This window comes from Homarus americanus, unplaced genomic scaffold (genome assembly GCF_018991925.1).
Source record: "Homarus americanus isolate GMGI-L3 unplaced genomic scaffold, GMGI_Hamer_2.0 scaffold24260, whole genome shotgun sequence".
NCBI classification, from domain to species: Eukaryota; Metazoa; Arthropoda; class Malacostraca; order Decapoda; family Nephropidae; genus Homarus; species Homarus americanus.
In genome coordinates this window covers 3,319,533-3,338,605 of record NW_024721079.1, presented here as the reverse complement: position 1 = coordinate 3,338,605, position 19,073 = coordinate 3,319,533, and the positions used below count along the sequence as shown (strand labels likewise).

The window sequence follows — 19,073 nt, the reverse complement described above, 5'->3', positions numbered from 1 at the left end:
AAAATTTTCTAACCAAGTTTTCCTTCCACAGTAGACATTGAGAATATATATGAAAGAATTGAAGATTTGGGAGTGAAGCACTTAAGAAACTCTTTCTCAGGAATGACATTAAGCAAGAAGAAAAATGTAAATTTTGTATCATCTTGGACAATTGAAGAAGATTTCAACTTTCAGATTGGAACTATCTCCAATGTAGACCTTTATACTGAAGACCAGGCTGTGGTAAGTTTTCTTATTAGATTTAAAGTACTTTTCACCAAGATTATTATTCTTCCTCTTTATCCTTAACTGTTCCTCAGTTCTTCTCTACCTGGGTTGCTCCTTTGCCATCGAATTTTATTGTTACCAGATAGCTTCTCTTGATGAACATGTTGAAAATTACTGAACAGAATTTAGATTTGGAGAAAAAAATTTTGATCCCTTGTGTAGATCTCTTCAGGATAGAAGCTTGTCAAGTTTGATTATACAGTACTGCTGACAATGAAATCTTGGTTTATCCTAGTTTTGTAAAACAAGAATTTGTGCTTGTACTACATTCATCACTTGATGACAAGTCTTTACAGTTCAGTATCTACACTTATACTCTTTTGCTGTTTATTGATAAAAGGGATGCTTGGCAAAGCACTGGCAGTTCTTTTTTATACTTATTATGCATGATTTAGGAATTTTTCTTTTAAGAAAAATTTTTGCACTTAAGTAAACATTATGTATCTATGCACCTAGAAGGATGTAATTTAGCATGCATGATTTGATATATTTTTCTGAAAATACAGTATGAAAAACATTTATTTTTTAGAGAGCTTTTAATATTTTACTAAATAACCATAATACATGTGTATAAAAATAATTTTAGACAGTTTAACCAGATTGTATCATTGCTACTACTTTCTCCACTTCTCATTATCAGGGGGATCTCGTTATACGAGCATTCTTTATACAAGAAATCGGTGATATGAGGTTAAAGAATTTGCACCATTATATTTGCTGTACGAGCGATATTGTTCGATGATCCGAGAAGCGAGTACAGTTATCACTGGGGTTAGTTATACAGACTTTTTCCTGTGAAAAAGCCATAATTTTTAGCAACATATTACTGTACTCACTTTGTACTCAAATGTACTACACTAAAGGACTAAAACTTTTATCTCTTGTGCAACTGACTAAAACTTTTATCTCTTGTGCAACTATGTGATGTTTATATTCAAATTATTAACTATTTTGCAAGAATTCCAGCAATGCAAGGAGGGGGTGAGGTGAGGTGTTGACAGCCGGCGGGGAGATTACCAAGTGCGTAGTTATCAGTCAAATAGAGGGACTTCAAGTTTTTTCTTTTTAAATGTCACCGAATTGACTTGGCAGAATATAACTTAAATTGCTGGAATTCGTATAAGATAGAGATCAGTTTGAGCACAAACTTCTCATAGTTTGCACTAGACATAGATTTAAAGTAATTAACTGAGTACATTTGAGTACAGGTTTGCCCTTAGAACAAGCATTTTATTTTTACTTTTTTTACAATGTATATTTAGGGTGGTGTGTGCATGTAAATGAGGAAAAATAAATGAAGAAAGTTATGTATAACTACCCAAAATTACGAGTTGAAAAACAACCATAACACCTCACAGCTTGGCCCAGTAGCCTGGTGGTTGCTGTGATGAGGCTAACTTGGCTACTGTGCCATGATAAATCACTATTAAGCATTATTATACAGTGGTCCCTCGGTTAACGAACACAATTTGTTCCAGAGGGTCGTTCGTTAACGGAAAATTTCGTTAACCGAATCCATTGTTTCGGTTGGATATTAGGTAATTGGTTCCAGCTCACCGAAAAAACATATAAAGTAAAAAAAAACATGTAGTAAGGTACACATACTTTGAGGTGTGTATGTAGAAGGTTCCTGGTTGATGGTGATGATGGGAATTAGAAGTGGGGATGAAGGAGAAGGGAGAAGAGAAGGAAGTGGGGATGGAGGAGAAATCACCTTTCAAGGGACCCATGCTTGATGCCGTCATTTCACCAATAAAATTTTTAAGTTCACTAGGTGTAATTCAAGATTATTTTATTTAAATCAACACTGCACTCCATTATATATTATCAATATGTTTACTAAATTTCAGAATGACCAATAATTCCAATGAAAAATGCAAAAATATTCAAGACACCAACAAAATAGATATTCACTCCACTGTCAACAAAGTCCAACTGACGCCTTGTGGCTGAGTCAAGCGTCTAATGGGTGCAAAAAAAAACTAGTTTCCTGTACTGCATCTATTATCAATATGTTAAATAAATGTTAAAATGACTAATAACTATAATATAAAAAATGCAAAAATATGAAAGAGCACAACTTTCTTGATATTTACTCCACTGGAAACGAATGTAAACATAGAACCGATTACTGAATTGGCAGACTAGCCCATCAGCTGATGCTCACAACAAAACGTGATGTTTGTAAGGATTTCGTTAATCGAATTTTTGTTCGTTAAACACTAATAATAACAGTAAATCCAGTGAAATGTTGCAGGGAGGGAGGAGAGTTAGGTGCCGTACAATCGAAATACGTATGGGAGAAATACATATCTTGTAGTCTAATTTGAAAATGCTGATGGGCCCAGTGATAAACAAATTATATAAACCATGCATTTACCTATGATAACATAATAAGAAACATTGTACTGTATCATTACTAGAGTGAATTAAATATTCCCACAAACAGCAATTGACAACTGTTTGTTTCCTACCTCCAGGTCACCCAGTGCTTACGGGCCTAAAATGTTGTTTCCTCTGCTTACCCAGCCAAGTAAGCAGAAAACAAGCAGTGACGTGGTCTGTGACATCTTTCGTGATGTAGATGCACAGACGTGCTTGTGAGCTACTCAGCCAGGCCACTCACTCCTTCCCTACATCCCTACCGCCCTCCCCCCAGCTACCCTCTCCCTTCTCCAGTGTTTGAATCTGCTATTCCAGTTTGTCCGCTCGTACTGAATCACATTTACTGTCGTCGCTATACTCAGTGCTCAGGAACACATCCCTATTTAACCCATGTATTATTCCCTCCGTTATACGAGTTTTCGTTATACAGTACGAGCAGACTCGAAGGAACGTATCTACTCGTATCATCAAGATTTTACTTTACTACATAAGTATGAGGTAGCTTGAGGTGTGTTACTTATTACATATAGTACTGTACCATTATTTGTACAGGGTATTTCAAAGTTGCTAAACTTAAACTGCATTGTTTAGCATCTTTTCCCTTTTGAGAGATAGTTCAATATTTTGGGATAATTTGATATATTGTGCTAATTTGATCAACTCAGAGCCCAAACGATACCAAATTATCAAGGGTTCAATGTAATTGACTTAAGATATATTGATTTATACCTCACTTCAACCTTCAACCTATTCTTAAAATGTTGGAATGGACACACATCACTACAACATGAAAGGGGTGAATTCTTTAACCTCTATTGTAATAATGTTATATAATTTGTACTCATATCTTTGTAGGTGGTGATTGAAGCTGGCCTATACCATGGGAGTCGAGCACTCTGTGAGACAAAAACCACACAAGAGGTCAGCATAAGTGATGGCTCAGGTAACGTGAATGAAGGCCTTGTCTTCTCCATTGCTGTATGCAACATTCCACGTAACGCACGCCTCTGCCTGGCCATCTATGAAGTCAGCCGTAGTGCCAAAGCCACTAAAGCACGGTCGTCAATTGGCAATAGACAGGTGTGTATGTTTGTTTTGTATGTATGTCTGTGGTGTCAAGTTGAGACATGTAACTGTGTGAAACTCGTACCATCATTCTGGTTCATGCCTCTTCTCTCACTGTATTCATTAATTCAGGCTGACTTTATTTATTTTATTGTCTCCTCAGTTTTAATGCTGTACGGCATATGTAAGTTACTCTTGTGTATCAGGTATTTCCCAGTCCTTTACTTCATCACAGGATAACATTACATTATACATCATCAATGTTTACATTTACTAACTGTGGTGACATAATGCTTGCCATTCTTTTGTTTTTATTTTTTATGTATCTCTGTTCTTAAGCTCTATTACCACATCTCAAATTCACACAAGTCAGTCATCCAACCTGCTATACTATCTATCTGTCCCTTGCATGTAGCTGCCATACCATACTTCTGTCCCTTGCATGTAGCCTACCATAATTAATTTGAATTTTTTTGTATCCTTTAACCTATCATTGTGAATTTGATTTGAAATGAAAGTTTAACAATAAAGTCATTTCATCTCCAGATTTCATTATATACCATACATTTACTCATTCAATCTCTGCACTATAAATGATAATTTAACCCATACTTGGTCAGGTTATGGAATGTTAAATGTCAACCCCTGGTCAGCTAAAGGTGATTTTTTTTTTGGGGGGGGGGTTAAAAGGTGAAGCTTAGTGTATAAAACTTGAGAATAACATTAATTTTGGGTGTACTCACCATTTTGAATCTTCTGGGGTGGGAAGCTTAGAGAAGGCATTTGACTGTGTACCACATGAGGTAGTACAGCGGGCAATGAGAAATTTGGGAGTTGAGGAGTGTTTTGTTCAAGTGGTTGTGGCATTATAAGAGCACTCAAAAACCACCGTGAGAGTAAATGGCAAGGAAAGTGAGGAGTTTGAGGTGAAAGGAGGAGTTCATAAAAGGCCTGCCTTGAGCTTCCTGTTTATCATATTACCAGAGGGGCACTATCATGGGATTTTGGGACTGGTTTGCCCTGGAAGTTATTTTATGCTGACAATTTAGAGTTGATAGCAGATAGTATTGAAAAAACTGGAGAAATTTATGTAATGGAAAGATGAAATTGAGTCAAAAGGCTTTAGAGTGAATATAACAAAAAGAAAAGTATTGTTTTAATAGTTAGGGACTTATTGTTTGGTGAAAAGTAGCTATGTGCTATCTGTAAGAAGTATTGGCAGCAACTCAGTAATGTGCAGTGAGTGGAAGATAATACACTAAGAGGTGGAATGTTGCTGACCTTAGCAAGGCTGGAGAAGTTCAATAATGGAGATATTTTCTACAACTGTGCCAATGAACTTTGTTACTTACAGTACTTGTAGGTGTAAGTGGTGCTGAAGCTAGCTCTGTTGTGAGAATTAGAATAGGCTGATGGAAGTTGAGGGAGTTGCTGCTTTTATTGCATGAAATAAAAGATGTATGCAACTAGTGTGAGAAGTGTGATGTTGTATGGCAGTCGGGCATGGGCGGTTGAAACCAATGATATAAGGAGACTGAACAAGCTAAAATGGGAATAGTGAGGTGGATGTGTAATGTGATACTGAAAGGCAGGATATCCTATTCAAAGCTAAGAGGGCAGCTGGGTATTGAGATATTTGGCAAAGTTGTGTGTTGAGGAGAGCCAAGAATGACATGGTGATAGGCTGAAAGAAATGGCATCACAGTTAGAAACTTGGCATGAGAAACTGCAAGAGACTGTGCAGCAAGGAGAGGTGCCATCAGGTAACTGTGGCTAACCCATGCAAAGGTAAAAAATGGCTGTAGGATTATATTTCAGGTGGGAGAAAAGAAAGGGTCTATGTTATATAAAAATAGGAAGAGGATGTTTGTAATACCACAGTGATTTAAAAATTAAATCGAGTTTATGAATTTGCTGATGTTGATTGCATATTTTATCCAGTTTGCATTTTGTTTCCTCCCTTCACATGAATTTACTAATTTATTTTTGTATTGTGTTGCAGGGTCTACATCATCTACTACTGCAGTAATTTGAATATTTATCTTTTTTCTTGATGGTGGCAACAGTTTCCTTTCCCCATTTACCCATTATGCAACATCTTGTGGATGTGTTCTTTAAGACTTTACTCCAGAGGTTACTTAAAAGCAAAATTTTAAACTTTTCAGGAACTGTACAAAAACCCATTGGCTTGGGGGAACACTGCTGTTTTTGACTATAGGAATCAGTTAAAGACAGGAGCAATGTCTCTGTATGCCTGGAAAATATGTGAGGACCAAAGTGGAGACGTTATGCCCAATCCCTTGGGTACACTAGTAAGCAATCCAGACCATGATCAGGCAGTCACCCTTACTATCTCCTTTCCACGCTTCAATTCATCCTCTAATATAATATTCCCATCCAAGGACAAGATTGTGTCTACTGCCAAGGAAAATCCACAGAGTGATGAGGTGAGAACCAGTGTGTTTTATTTCTCAAAGGCTTTTCTCACTTAGTGCAGAATGGTCAGAATCACATTATCACTTAATTCATTGTCCATCATTCATTCCTGCTGCTGCTGTAATGCATGTGTGTTGTTGTGGTACTCCTCTTCCACAAAGGCTCGAAAAATACATCTGGTTTGCTCTTGTTGCTTCACACAAATATTGTTTTATGATTAATACTAAAATTTTAAACTACCACAGGCATTTGCACAAAGTTTTCTTGGTACTGTATTTATATTTCTCTTATTACACTAGAACTTTTATTTGGTTGTGATGTGTAATATTGTTGTGGTTGTTCAGTATTTCCAAGGTTGGGTTAATATAAGAATGAAATCAAGAATAATGGAGAGGGATGGAACTTTGGTAATAGTGATATGGGGTGCAGTTGGAAGACTAATCTGCTGCTGTTTGCTGATAACACTGCTTTAAATGTTGATTTAGAAGAAAGGTTAAAAATAGTAAAGAATGACTTGGGAAGGGTGTGTCCTTGAAAAAAAAAATGAATGTGAACAGAAATAAATTGACAAAGATAAGTTGAGAAGAGAGATGGAAGGAAAAGATTGCTGGTTAGGTTAGTGCTAGAATGGAGGAAATAAAGTGTTTCAGGTATGTAAGAATGAATGTGCCAGCGTATGGAACAATAACTGATGACCTAAAGCAGAGAGGGAAGGACCAAGAAATGAGGAGAAGGAAGGATTGGGTGAAAGATGCACAGGAAATGAGGCAGGTGGGCATTCAGGAAGCAGCAGTGTGCCTGAATGATTAGAGAACATGGTGTCCAGCAATTTTTGAGGAAGTTTGGTTGACCTGACCCTTAGTTGTATGAATTTATGGGTAAATTATTTAAATATTTAATGGCTCATAGTGGAACAGGAGTACCTTAGTAGAATACATTAATTACAGCAGTTAGATTGATGGGGAATGATATATAAATATGTGTATACTGTAGGTGTTCTCTTGATTCCAACCAACCAGCTGTATAGAAAATATGAAACAAATCATCTGCATTACATATTTTATGAACATCAATTGTAGTATAAGTATTGTGTGTCTAGATGTGTATTTTTTCTTTGAGATATGTTAGAGAAATATGAATTAGTAATCATTAAGTTTTTGATATAATAGCTTTGATCTTGCACTGAGTTGTAAAGGAATTTTCTAAATACTCATTGCTCCTTGGTCCTTATTATAAAATTAAGATATACAGCTGTATGCTTAGTTTTTGTTGTATATACATTATTTTTCACCCTCCCTCACAGACTTTTTCCCACTTGGGTGAAGGGTGTCCAAAGTCATAAAACAAAATACAACAAAAATGGTTTGATGAACTTTGTTTATGACACAGTTATCTGTTTATGGCAGTGGTCATAAAGTTTACTATGCTGTAGCCTGTATGTGATTTTATTTTATATTCAGGGTACACCAACCTCAAGTGCAATGGAGGAGATTCGTCAAATGGCAGATCGAGATCCTTTAACAGAGCTTCACGAGCAGGAACGAAAGTTATTGTGGTCTTTGAGAAATGTTTGTCGTACAGAACTTCCTCATCTTCTCCCAAAGTTGTTACAGTGTGTTGAGTGGGACAACAAAGCAGAGGTAAGGAGTACCTTCCTTCTTAGTTCAATTAACTTGGTAAGAATAACGTGAGCTATAGTCACTCAGTGCTGTTGTCATGTGCGTGCATAATAATAAAATAAATAATAATAATATTAAACGGTTTATTAATAGAGTTGCAGCCGGTGGCTGAAAATATACGGACTTACATTTGATTTAGACATAATGATATAATATGCATTGAATATATTTACAGGGCTGTACAGTACATAAATCAGGAGTTGTTTATTATTTTAACAATAGGTGGGATGTACCAATGTGTGTGTGTGTGGTCAATATTTGACTTGGTTAAAAAAAAATCTGGTGTTATGGACATTAGATAACAGGTGTATATGCCTCATACTCTGCTTTCAAAATAGGTTGAGTACTGGTGTGGTTCATGATTCATTATGAGTATAAAACTTGTCTAGTTTTTAAATTTCTTGAAAATTAATATACAGTATAATGTATTTAATATTTTTCATATCTGGAAATCTTTCATACATTATGCCAAGTATTACCACATGACCTTTTTGGTTTTGTTTTATTGGTGAACACCATTTTTGTACCCTGTCAACATGGCTGAATTTTACTGACTGTCATCATTTTAGTATTGATGAGTCTCAGGAAATTAAATCTTTTGGAAAGGTGTTTACAGAATTTGTGCTCTTGTTAGGTAGACCATAGCTATACTGTATTGGCCTTGTGTGGAACAATTGTGCATGGTGTGCTTAGGTGAACAGTACAGTAATTGAAATGAAATGTATTTTTCTTGAATCGTTAAACTATACCTATAAATGCAGTAATATCTCCGTTAGTCGGAATCCCTCAAAACCAAAACTCTCCGATAGCGGGAATTGATATTTTCTCAGAAAATCGTTCCCGAAGCTGGAATTTTCCGGAACGATTTTCTGAGGGGCACATTTTCTGGAAAATTTAAGATATTTTTTCCATTACCCGGAAAATTCCAGGGATGTGGGAGTTTTTTCCAGGTTTGGGAGGTAAAAATAAGGCGCATTTTCCGGAAATTCACTAAAAAAATTTCCAGTACCTGGAAAATTCCGGGGATGGGGGATATTTTTCCGGGTTCGAGAGATGATATAATGCATCATTCTGGAACTTCCGAGAACATTTTTCTGTTACCCAGAAAATTCCGGGGATGCGTTTTTTTTCTGGCTTTGAGTCGCCTCGTTACCCGGAAATCTCTCATTCCCGGAAATGCTCTTCACCGATTATTCTGGCTAATGGAGATATCACTTAGAAAGTTGTATGTTAGGTCAAGGTTAAGAGGTAAATGCTGTTGTTAGATTTTAATTCTAAGCTCCCTTTTCCTCCTTGTTTGTTAATATTAAGTTCACGTACAATTTTAGGTAGCAGAAATGATCTCACTTTTGGAGGTTTGGCCAAAGCTATCTCCAGACCGTGCCCTGGAACTACTAGATTATGCATATGCTGAACCTGCTGTCAGAAGTTTTGCCATAGTGTGCCTAGAACATATCAGGTAAGTTAAGGGACATGTTCTTTTAAGGAAGGACAATGTTGAAAGGAGTATAAAGTGATATTATCCTTTTTTCAAGTATGGCTGTAATAAACAGTGAACAGTAATGCATAAGATTTTAGGAGATTATGGGGTTTGGGTGAAGATTTTGTATGATTATTTGATGATGATTTGCTGCCAGCTTATACAGTACGGTATATTGTTATGAAAAGATGAAACCTGAGCCCTGTATCCTGTACTCTGTATAATTACTGTGTTTGGATAACATTAAAAAAATATGTAGGTAATATGTATGCAGTAAATGAATTGGCACAGTTCTTTTCAGCTTCAGGATCAGACTGTCACATGTCCACCACTGAACTTGTGTCCTTTGATTTGAAATTGATTTATTTTATTTCTTTTTTATGATTAATATTTTGTTTTATTGGGTGATTATTATTTGAATGTCATGAAATAATGGTAGAGAGAGAAAGACTAGGATATGTTGTAATTGCAATACGTAATTGTGGAAGATTAACTGTGGGAGGTAAATGAAAAAAAAGACTTAGAAGCAAATTGTTTCACTGTAGGATGTTGTCGCATTGTGTTGTGTAATATAAGTTTTTTGTCCTCTGGGTAGCTGAGGTAGCTTTTAGGTTGAAGAGTATAATTTGTGTTCCAGTTTACCCAGCTGTGAATGGGTACTGGCCATGTTGCCTCCTTGTGTACCAAAGTTTTTGTATACAGTGTTCTGTGTATATATATATATATATATATATATATATATATATATATATATATATATATATATATATATATATATATATATATATATATATATATATATATATATATATATATATATATATATATATATATATATATATATATATATATATATATATATATATATATATATATATATATATATATATATATATATATATATATATATATATATATATATATATATATATATATATATATATATATATATATATATATATATTAGACAAGAATTAAATGCATTTAGGTTATTAATTTGTTATTTATTCCACAAAATAGTGATGACGACTTGCTGTTATACCTGCTACAACTGGTACAGGCCCTCAAGCATGAAAATTATCTCTACTGTCATCTAGTGGAGTTTCTTCTAAGCCGTGCCTTGAGAAATATGCGTATTGGTCATTATTTCTTTTGGCATCTCAGGTAATTATGTGCTAATGTGACTTGAACTTTAGCTTAATAATTAAATAACTGAAGGTTTCATGTTTGTAGAAGTAGTATTAGTAATAGTAGGCTTGTGTCTCAAAAGATTTATAAATTGTTTTTATGTTACCAGTGATGAAGGTCATTGGTACTCACTGTCGGCCTGTTAGGGGTTTGGGCTTGAATATTTTTGGAATATTTGTCACTATTTTTTAAGTTTTCTGTAGTTAAGGGGCAGTGTCAGTAAACTTCAGAGCCACTGGCTTTTTTAAACTGAATTTCTTATCTCAGACTTTTTAGTAGGATTTTTTTTTTTTTTTTTTAAAGTTTATTACAATTTACAAATGATATCACCTAATTGGTTAAAAAAAATTATATATGATACAAATTTACTTTGGGATCCTGAAAAGCACTACAAGTCTTCTTAAAGTGTTAATATTTGGAATTATTTATTTGTATTCATTTTTTAAAGTGAGGACACCATTTTTTTACAATGAAGTTGAAAAATGAATTTGTCCGCTATATCTATTATCTCCCCACATTTGTTTGGGTTGGGTCAATGATCAGGATGTCGAGAGGAAAATTTTTTTTCAGCTATATGTCAAACCCTATGGAAGATGGATCTTTTGTGAAATATGTAAAATATCCTAAGATACTCTTTGGTGAGATATCATTGTAATTTTGCTTGTACCTTTACACCATTTAGCCTCTCAAACTTTTTAAGTCTATTTTGTAGTCATAAATGAGCCATTCACTTTCTTAAAATATTTCTTTGGCAAGGTCTGAGATGTACGTGCCCTCTGTTTCCATACGATTTGGACTGATCTTGGAAGCTTATTGCCGTGGGTCTGTAGAACACATGCGTATTCTTCTACGACAGCTGGATGCTCTTCATAAATTCAAAGGTATGTGAACAATAAGTTGCTGAGGTACTGCAAGTTATAAGCTTTAAATAATTTTAGCTCACACATATAAGGCTTTTTTGTGATGCATTATGCTCACTCAACCCAAGGGTCACCTTTCTCTGATTATTACCAGTTCCTACTAACTTTCATGATACTGTACAACCAAATAACAGTTGTCAACATTTCACACAAAAATCACCTATACACTGTATGAATGCATGTTAAATGAAATTGCTTGTGAACAGAGTGAAGCAACCTAACATAGTTGGGTTCAGAGATGGAAATCTGAGTGTTGGTACTCTGTGGGGATGATTGAGTGAGATTTTCAAGACATTGAGCTGTAGAAAACATGATGTCTGCTCTGTACAAGAAACTAGATGGATAAGGGAATCAGTAAGGTTAATTACTGGTAAGAATGAGAGGTACGAAATATACTGGAAAGGTAGTGATTCTGGGTCAGGTGGTATAGGGCTCTTTATTGCTGAAAAAGGGGTAGAGAAAGTACCAAATGAGAAAATGGTAAATGCAAGAATTCTGGTTTTGAAGTTACTTGGTAGGCAAGAGTCTAGTGACTGTTATATTTGCATATGCCTCACAGGTTGGGCTGAGTGAGGAAGAGAAGGGCAAGTTCTGGGATGAGTTGGTCCATATAGTGTCAGAGCTTGGTGAAAGGGAAATTGTAGAACTGTACAGGTTGAACCCTTCTAATCTGCCTGGCACCCCTCAGGACCTGACTGGTGCCATACCATAGATGTTTCCAAACTGCAGATCAGCTAAAGTCCGGTGAAAAAAATCCAATATTCTACCATTTTCCACAAAAACTAACATTATTTTACAGAACATAATAAATAATAGTAAAATAATCTGCCCATCATGAAGAAAAACTCGCTTACAAATGGGTTGTCGCTTGGCTATGTTTTACATTTAGTGCACACTAAGGCCTACAGGAGCAATAAACGGACTAAATATTCTATAGATTTATATTTAGATATTGTAATATCTAGTGGGTTTGTATTGAAAATAGTAATTCATAATATAGATATTTTTTATTTACTTATTTTTTAATAATATATGCTTCAGTAAACTACGGCACCGTATATCTCGGCTTATAAGACGGAATTTGAACATTAAAAAATCTGCCCAAAGTTAGGGGGTCGTCTTAATCACCAAGTATAAAATTCTTACCTCTTAAATATTGCGGTTTAGCATGTCAAGAGTGGTGATGGAAACATGGTAAACCACTCACAAAGTCCTACCAGGGAAAGTGACCTTGACTGTGACCGCCTGTGGCTATTTTTAGCCGTCCTTGTGTTCGGAGGTGGTCAGTAATGCATATCTGTATATTTACTGATCATAATACTTATCTCCTATAAATAATTAATTTAAAATTAATTTTTTTACAAAGAATATTCAGTAAATGACTGCGTTAATTCTTGAAACTACCGACAGTGGTAAATTTAGGATATAAATGATGAACAGAAGTCACTTCATGGAGTCATGGATTCGGAGTTTGGTCCTTAATGATCACCTACCAGTTATAATGCTAGCCTCCCTTTTTCGCGAAACAAGTATATAAATTAAAGAAAATACTTGCAGTGTGTTTAATGTATTACAGTATATTATAAATAAATAAATAAACAAATAAATCGGCAAATCTATTTTAAGTAAATGGAAATATTTTACTCACACCAACATTAGTTCCAATTAAATAACTGCCGCTTAAGTGAGTCACTAGTGTACACCAGCCGGTATAATTTGATGCCAATACTTGAAGTGAATTGGCATTATTTTAAATAACCAACAATAAATAAATGGAAAAAAGATCAAAGGTGAGAAACATTATATTGTATGTATGTTGTGTTGTCAAAGGAAGAGAAACAATTGAAACTCTGCAATTGTGTGTAAATGAGACAGAAAGATAAATCAGCAACCTAAGACTTGGTCACAATTTTCGTGATGCCATATGGAAGTAGGGTCTACCATTAGACAATACTGTACATTGTGCTTCCAATATCTTCCCAGGCAGTAGAATCTCCCCATTTGGTAGCTGCCTAAAACTTTTAGTAATATTACTTTGATACAACATGATAAATTAGACAAACAATGAAAATAAACAAACAAAAGTTATTTACCAAGACCTCTCTGAGAACAGAGGGATGTAGGGGGAAGGAAGGAGGTTGAGATAAGACAGCTATTTATAGCCTGTCTTTGTGTAGGAAGTCGACCACACTAGAAATAATTAATTTTATTATGGTAGTGTTGTGAGGATGTGTGAGTGGTGTGGGGGGTTGTGGTAGTGTTGTGAGGATGTGTATGTGGTGTGGGGGGTTGTGGTAGTGTTGTGAGGATGCTGTAAGAGTAGTGTGGGGGCTTTGTGGTACAGTTGTGAGGATGTGTAAGTGGTGTGGGAGGTTGTGGTAGTGTGAGGATGTGTGAGTGGTGTAGGGGGGGTTGTGGTAGTGTTATGAGGATGCTGTATGAGTAGTGTGGGGGCTTTGTGGTTCAGTTGTGAGGATGTGTGAGTGGTGTGGGGGGGTTGTGGTGGTGTGAGGATTGTAAGTGGTGTGGGGGTTGTGCAGTGTAGTGTTAGGGAGGATGCAGTATGAGTAGTGGGGGGCTTTGTGGTTCAGTTGTGAGGATGTGTGAGTGGTGTGGGGGTTGTTGTGCAGTGGTAGTGTTAGGAGGATGCGGTATGAGTAGTGTGGGGACTTTGTGGTTCAGTTGTGAGGATGTGTGAGTGGTGTGGGGGGGTTGTGCAGTGGTAGTGTTAGGAGGATGCGGTATGAGTAGTGTGGGGGCTTTGTGGTTCAGTTGTGAGGATGTGTGAGTGGTGTGGGGGGGTTGTGCAGTGGTAGTGTTAGGAGGATGCGGTATGAGTAGTGTGGGGGCTTTGTGGTACAGTTGTGAGGATGTGTGAGTGGTGTGGGGGGGTTGTGGTAGTGTTGTGAGGATGTGTGAGTGGTGTGGGGGGGTTGTGGTAGTGTTGTGAGGATGCTGTATGAGTAGTGTGGGGGCTTTGTGGTACAGTTGTGAGGATGTGTGAGTGGTGTGGGGGGGTTGTGGTAGTGTTGTGAGGCTGCTGTATGAGTAGTGTGGGGGCTTTGTGGTACAGTTGTGAGGATGTGTGAGTGGTGTGGGGGGGTTGTGGTAGTGTTGTGAGGATGCTGTATGAGTAGTGTGGGGGCTTTGTGGTACAGTTGTGAGGATGTGTGAGTGGTGTGGGGGGGTTGTGGGAGTGAGTCATAACCACACACCACCCTCAACACACTACCTCTTTCCTGCATCACCATCCAACACTACCAACGTGCAACACACCTGGTCACCTCTACATTATTAACACCTATACTGGAGTTGATTGGGATCATGTGCTGTGTACATCGATGTATTTCTGCCCGACACTGAATACGTCATCAACCTCTAGGGTCCAGGATAATATTAAGCCCTGGCACGGTGACTCCTCTCTCTTAAAGTGCATTAAGGTGATTGTATTTGGCGTCATCTAATCCCTAACTTCATAATGGAGTTGTCAAGGCTTCACTGTAATTACAATCTCCAGTTTTTTAGTTTCGTTTATTCAACTGGTATTATATCTACAAGAGTTATTTAACCAGACGTGGACATTTCTTTTTGTAAAGTCATATGTAGTATGAAATACAATATTTCAGTATACGAGTGTCATGTTGAGATGGGAGTGGTGACATTAGTGGGGCAGCTAAATGCAATTTTTCAAGAGAATCATGAAAATGGTGGTACAAGCACCAAATTTGGCATGGTAATTCTCTAATGGTTACTAGTCAAGTCTGCCTGATTGGCCATTTAAAAATTCAAGATGGCGACCATTTTTCAAGGTGACCGCCATATTGACCTTCAAAAGTTGATTTTTCTTATAGAAATTGATGTAGTTGGTCAATCTGGGTGATCTTGGTGTCGATATGTATGTTTTCAAGCATGCTTAGATGATTTTTTATAGTTTTAAGTCCATTGTAACATTTTTATCCACATAAAATAACACTTTTAGTAAAAAATATAACAAAAAAGAACTTACTAAAAAAAAGTACGGTAAACAGTGGGAACACAGTCCCACCACCGAGACGAGGTAACACTCCCACCACCGATCGTCTCGTGTGAAGCAAGCATATAAATTAAAGAAAATACTTGCAGTGTGTTTAATATGTTACAGTATATTATAAATAAACAAATAAATCGGTAAATCCATTTCAAGTAAATGGAAAAATTTTACTCGACACCGACATTAGTTCCAGTTACCGGTAAATAGCAGACGCTTCAGTGACGTCACTAGTGTTTACACTACACCAGCGGGTAACATTTGATGACATTACTTGAAGTGAATTGGCCTTATTTTAAAAAACCAAGGATGGTTGGTAGAGGACTACTGAGTCAGTGGGTAAGTGTCACATTTGGGGTACTGGTCTTATACAGCGAATAGAGCTCAAAAGCTACTTTTTAAATGGAAATTTGGGGGGGCCGTCTTATGCACCCCGACGCCTTATAGGCCGAGATATACGGTATACAAAATATTATATTTCTGACACCTACCTCAGATTTTTGGTTTTCATGATGAGTATGTTACTGTATATAAATTCTTTGTAGACACATTTGCATACCAAGATATCCGCACACATCTGTTTGTGCTTATGTTTAATTATTATTACATACTTTTAAATTATAATGAAGCCTTTGCAATGTGTTTCAGAGGTGAGAGAGATAGTAAATGAAAATCGGTCTGTGAGAGACAGAGCAGAGAAACTCATGAGGGAATATATGAAGAAGCCTCACACCAAAGCAGCCTTGTCACATTTCCTTAACCCAATTGATCCAATGTACAGGATTAGCACTATAAAGTAAGAACTCTTAGACATTGTGTTATTGTATGTCTCATATTTGATACTGTGATGATCCTTATCATATCTGCCATTCTTCACTCCTTCAGGAAGCTCCCCTCTAAGGAGGTGACCATGACAGCATAGCCTCCAAGCCACCTTATTACTACATGTACCCTTTTTCCTATCTGTTCTCCTTATTCTCTTCTTGTTCTCTTCTCAATGCATTGCTCCACTTTTCTCTCCCTGATGTAAACTATCTTCCCCTACCCAGTGTACTTATCATGTTGCCTCTCTCCTTATATGTAAACCTTTAGAAGTGACCAGGGAACAAGCGATAACTTTATAAAAAATTTCTCTCAGACTACAGCCAGGGCTTGTGAATCTGGTTAATTCCTCCAGTATTATATACCTTAACCCCTCAAATACAATGCCCATTGGTGTGACATGAAGAAATTTTGAAGGTAACCTTTGTGAGCAGTTATCTGTCAGAGCTGAAGAATGAATAGGTAAATTTAAACAAATTGACAGAAGTATGCGAAGAATATGAAGCGTGTACGACAAGAGTGGACAAAGTACTACTACTATGGTCAAAAGCAAGATTTATTCACAAAAGGGTAGGGAAACCACCCCTGTATCCCAAGAGAGGGTCAGTTACTCAGAATGGAAGTACTGTATGACAAATTTTGCTATTAAATAAAATTATCCATGCATCACTACATGCAGGGCTGACAGGCAGATCACAGAGAGGAAAGCACCAAAGGTCTCCCTTCTTTTTTTTTCTGCCGCTTTGCCACTCTGGTTGTACGCGCCTCATATGGTCTAAGCACAAACATAACAAAATTAATATTCTTTTGTTCAATAAGACTGACCAATACCCAACTCAAAAGAAAGTATATAGCTACAGTATATACAGGCAGTTAGTACAATATCTGACCTATCTGCAACTGCTTTTTAGATAGAGGGAGAAAAGGTAAATCATAACATTTACTCTCGAAGATGTGACTGACAACTTATTCCATCTGAACCCAAAGGTTAGCTTCCCCACTTCACTCTAAACACAGTTCAGGAAATATACTGTATTGGACAAAATTATTTGTTGTCAATAAATATCATAGAGGTGACTTTTCAGCTTCCGAAGGATCTTCATAGTACATTATATTATGTTGGTCTAAATCATATTTATTTGAATGTGAGAGGAAGTGCTTCACTGTCATGGTTGCTTATATAAGTGTAGGGCTGAGGAAATGGACTCTGAGTCTTCCATTGCATAACTGAAAATTACAAATGCTCATCTAGGAAGCTTCCACTCCAAGTTTAAACTCAATTCACTTAAATTACAATGCAATATTGTGGATTGTTTTTCTTTATTAAAGTGAAAATATATTTGTTAAAAAAAATAATTGACTACCAAGAAAATCATATAGTTGATTATTTTATAGGGTAAACAGTGCTTACCTTGCTTCTTCATAATACAGTACGTTCATGTTATTGACAAGATCTTCACACTTGGCATCTGGTCATCACACCCAAAGCGTTAAGATGTCTTGCTCAAGGAACTAGTTCTTCGTGATTAAGAGGTTAAGTGATTGATGAGATTGAGGAGTGAATGATGGAATTTAGCAGTTTGATTGTGTAGTAAACATGAATTACAGAGATTTAGGAATAAAATAAAGATTTACTTGTTGAAAAAAGAAGGTTGGGAAGAAGTGAAGGGAGGAGGATGAGGAGGAATAAAGCTTATGTAGTAAGAGTTATGGTTTTACTAATCAAGGATTGTTCATAACATTGCGTGCGTGCGTCGGCTCCCACCTGTCCACCACCGCGGACATCGATGAAGAGATTCAGCATCAGATCAGATGTGCATCTCAAGCCTTTGGCAAACTCCGTACCCGTGCCAAAGCAGCTACTTTACAGTCACCTAATGAATAGTAAACGTAATGCTGGCGGGTAACTGAAAAGGTATAAGGATAGTCTTAAGACAAACCTGAAAAAGTGCCAAATCGACCCCCTCACCTGGGAGGGGATTACTCCACACTGTAAGGCTTGGAGGAGCACCACCCAAGGTGGTGTCAATACTTTCGAGCTAGCCCGACTGCATAATGAAGCAGACAAGCGCCAACGCCGAAAAGACGCTGCCGCCGCCCCTCCCGCACTAGATGGAGCCCTCCACATGTGCAACATCTGTGAACAATCTTGCCGGTCCCATATCGGTCTCTTTAGTCACCTCAGAACTCACCAACATAGGTGACATCCTTAATAACTCGTACCATTGTATCATAGCTGGATGATCGTCATACTCGATTCTCAGTGACTACAAGGTAGTAGTATTGTGTGTGTGTGTGTGCGTGTGTGTGAGTGCTTGTGTGTGTGTGTGCGTGTGTGTGCGTGCGTGCATGCATGCGTGCGTGGATCAGATATTAGTTAAGTATTGTGTGTGTGTGTGTGTGTGTGGATCCAAGATACAGTAGACCCTTGTTATTCGCGGGTGTTAGGTTCAAGGAATAGCGTGAATAGGCAAAACCGCGAATAGCAACTTATACTGTATACCTACAGTATATGCCACAACTGACCAGCTGCAGCAGCACTCATCCCCTCTTTTAACTTATCTAATTATTCAACATTCTTTGTCAGGGTCATCATTGACTTCTGCCTTTTACATTTTACCCCACTAGCATCACTAGCACTGACACTAGGCAGTCTTTTAGGGGCCATTTCACACAGAAACACTAAAGTTTTGAGAGTATAACATGAGATGTTGTATGGGGTGACTCGTTGTGCTGTGGGAAAAAGCTTGCAAGTTAGCTACCATCAGCTTTCCATGAATTGTCGAAATTGCGAACCGCAAACC

General features: G+C 37.0%; 1 protein-coding gene across 5 annotated transcripts in view; it reads left to right on the top strand.

The window, feature by feature from the left end:
- Positions 1-19,073, top strand: part of LOC121861444 (phosphatidylinositol 4,5-bisphosphate 3-kinase catalytic subunit delta isoform-like) — a 58,569-nt gene that overhangs the window by 28,832 nt on the left and 10,664 nt on the right. For all 5 annotated transcript variants that reach the window (XM_042359178.1, XM_042359176.1, XM_042359177.1 and 2 more), the window contains 8 exons: positions 32-222; positions 3,508-3,732; positions 5,883-6,164; positions 7,614-7,793; positions 9,161-9,291; positions 10,333-10,476; positions 11,257-11,381; positions 16,096-16,243. In XM_042359178.1, coding sequence (XP_042215112.1) covers positions 32-222; positions 3,508-3,732; positions 5,883-6,164; positions 7,614-7,793; positions 9,161-9,291; positions 10,333-10,476; positions 11,257-11,381; positions 16,096-16,243 — 1,426 coding nt within the window. The remainder of the gene's footprint in view (positions 1-31; positions 223-3,507; positions 3,733-5,882; positions 6,165-7,613; positions 7,794-9,160; positions 9,292-10,332; positions 10,477-11,256; positions 11,382-16,095; positions 16,244-19,073) is intronic.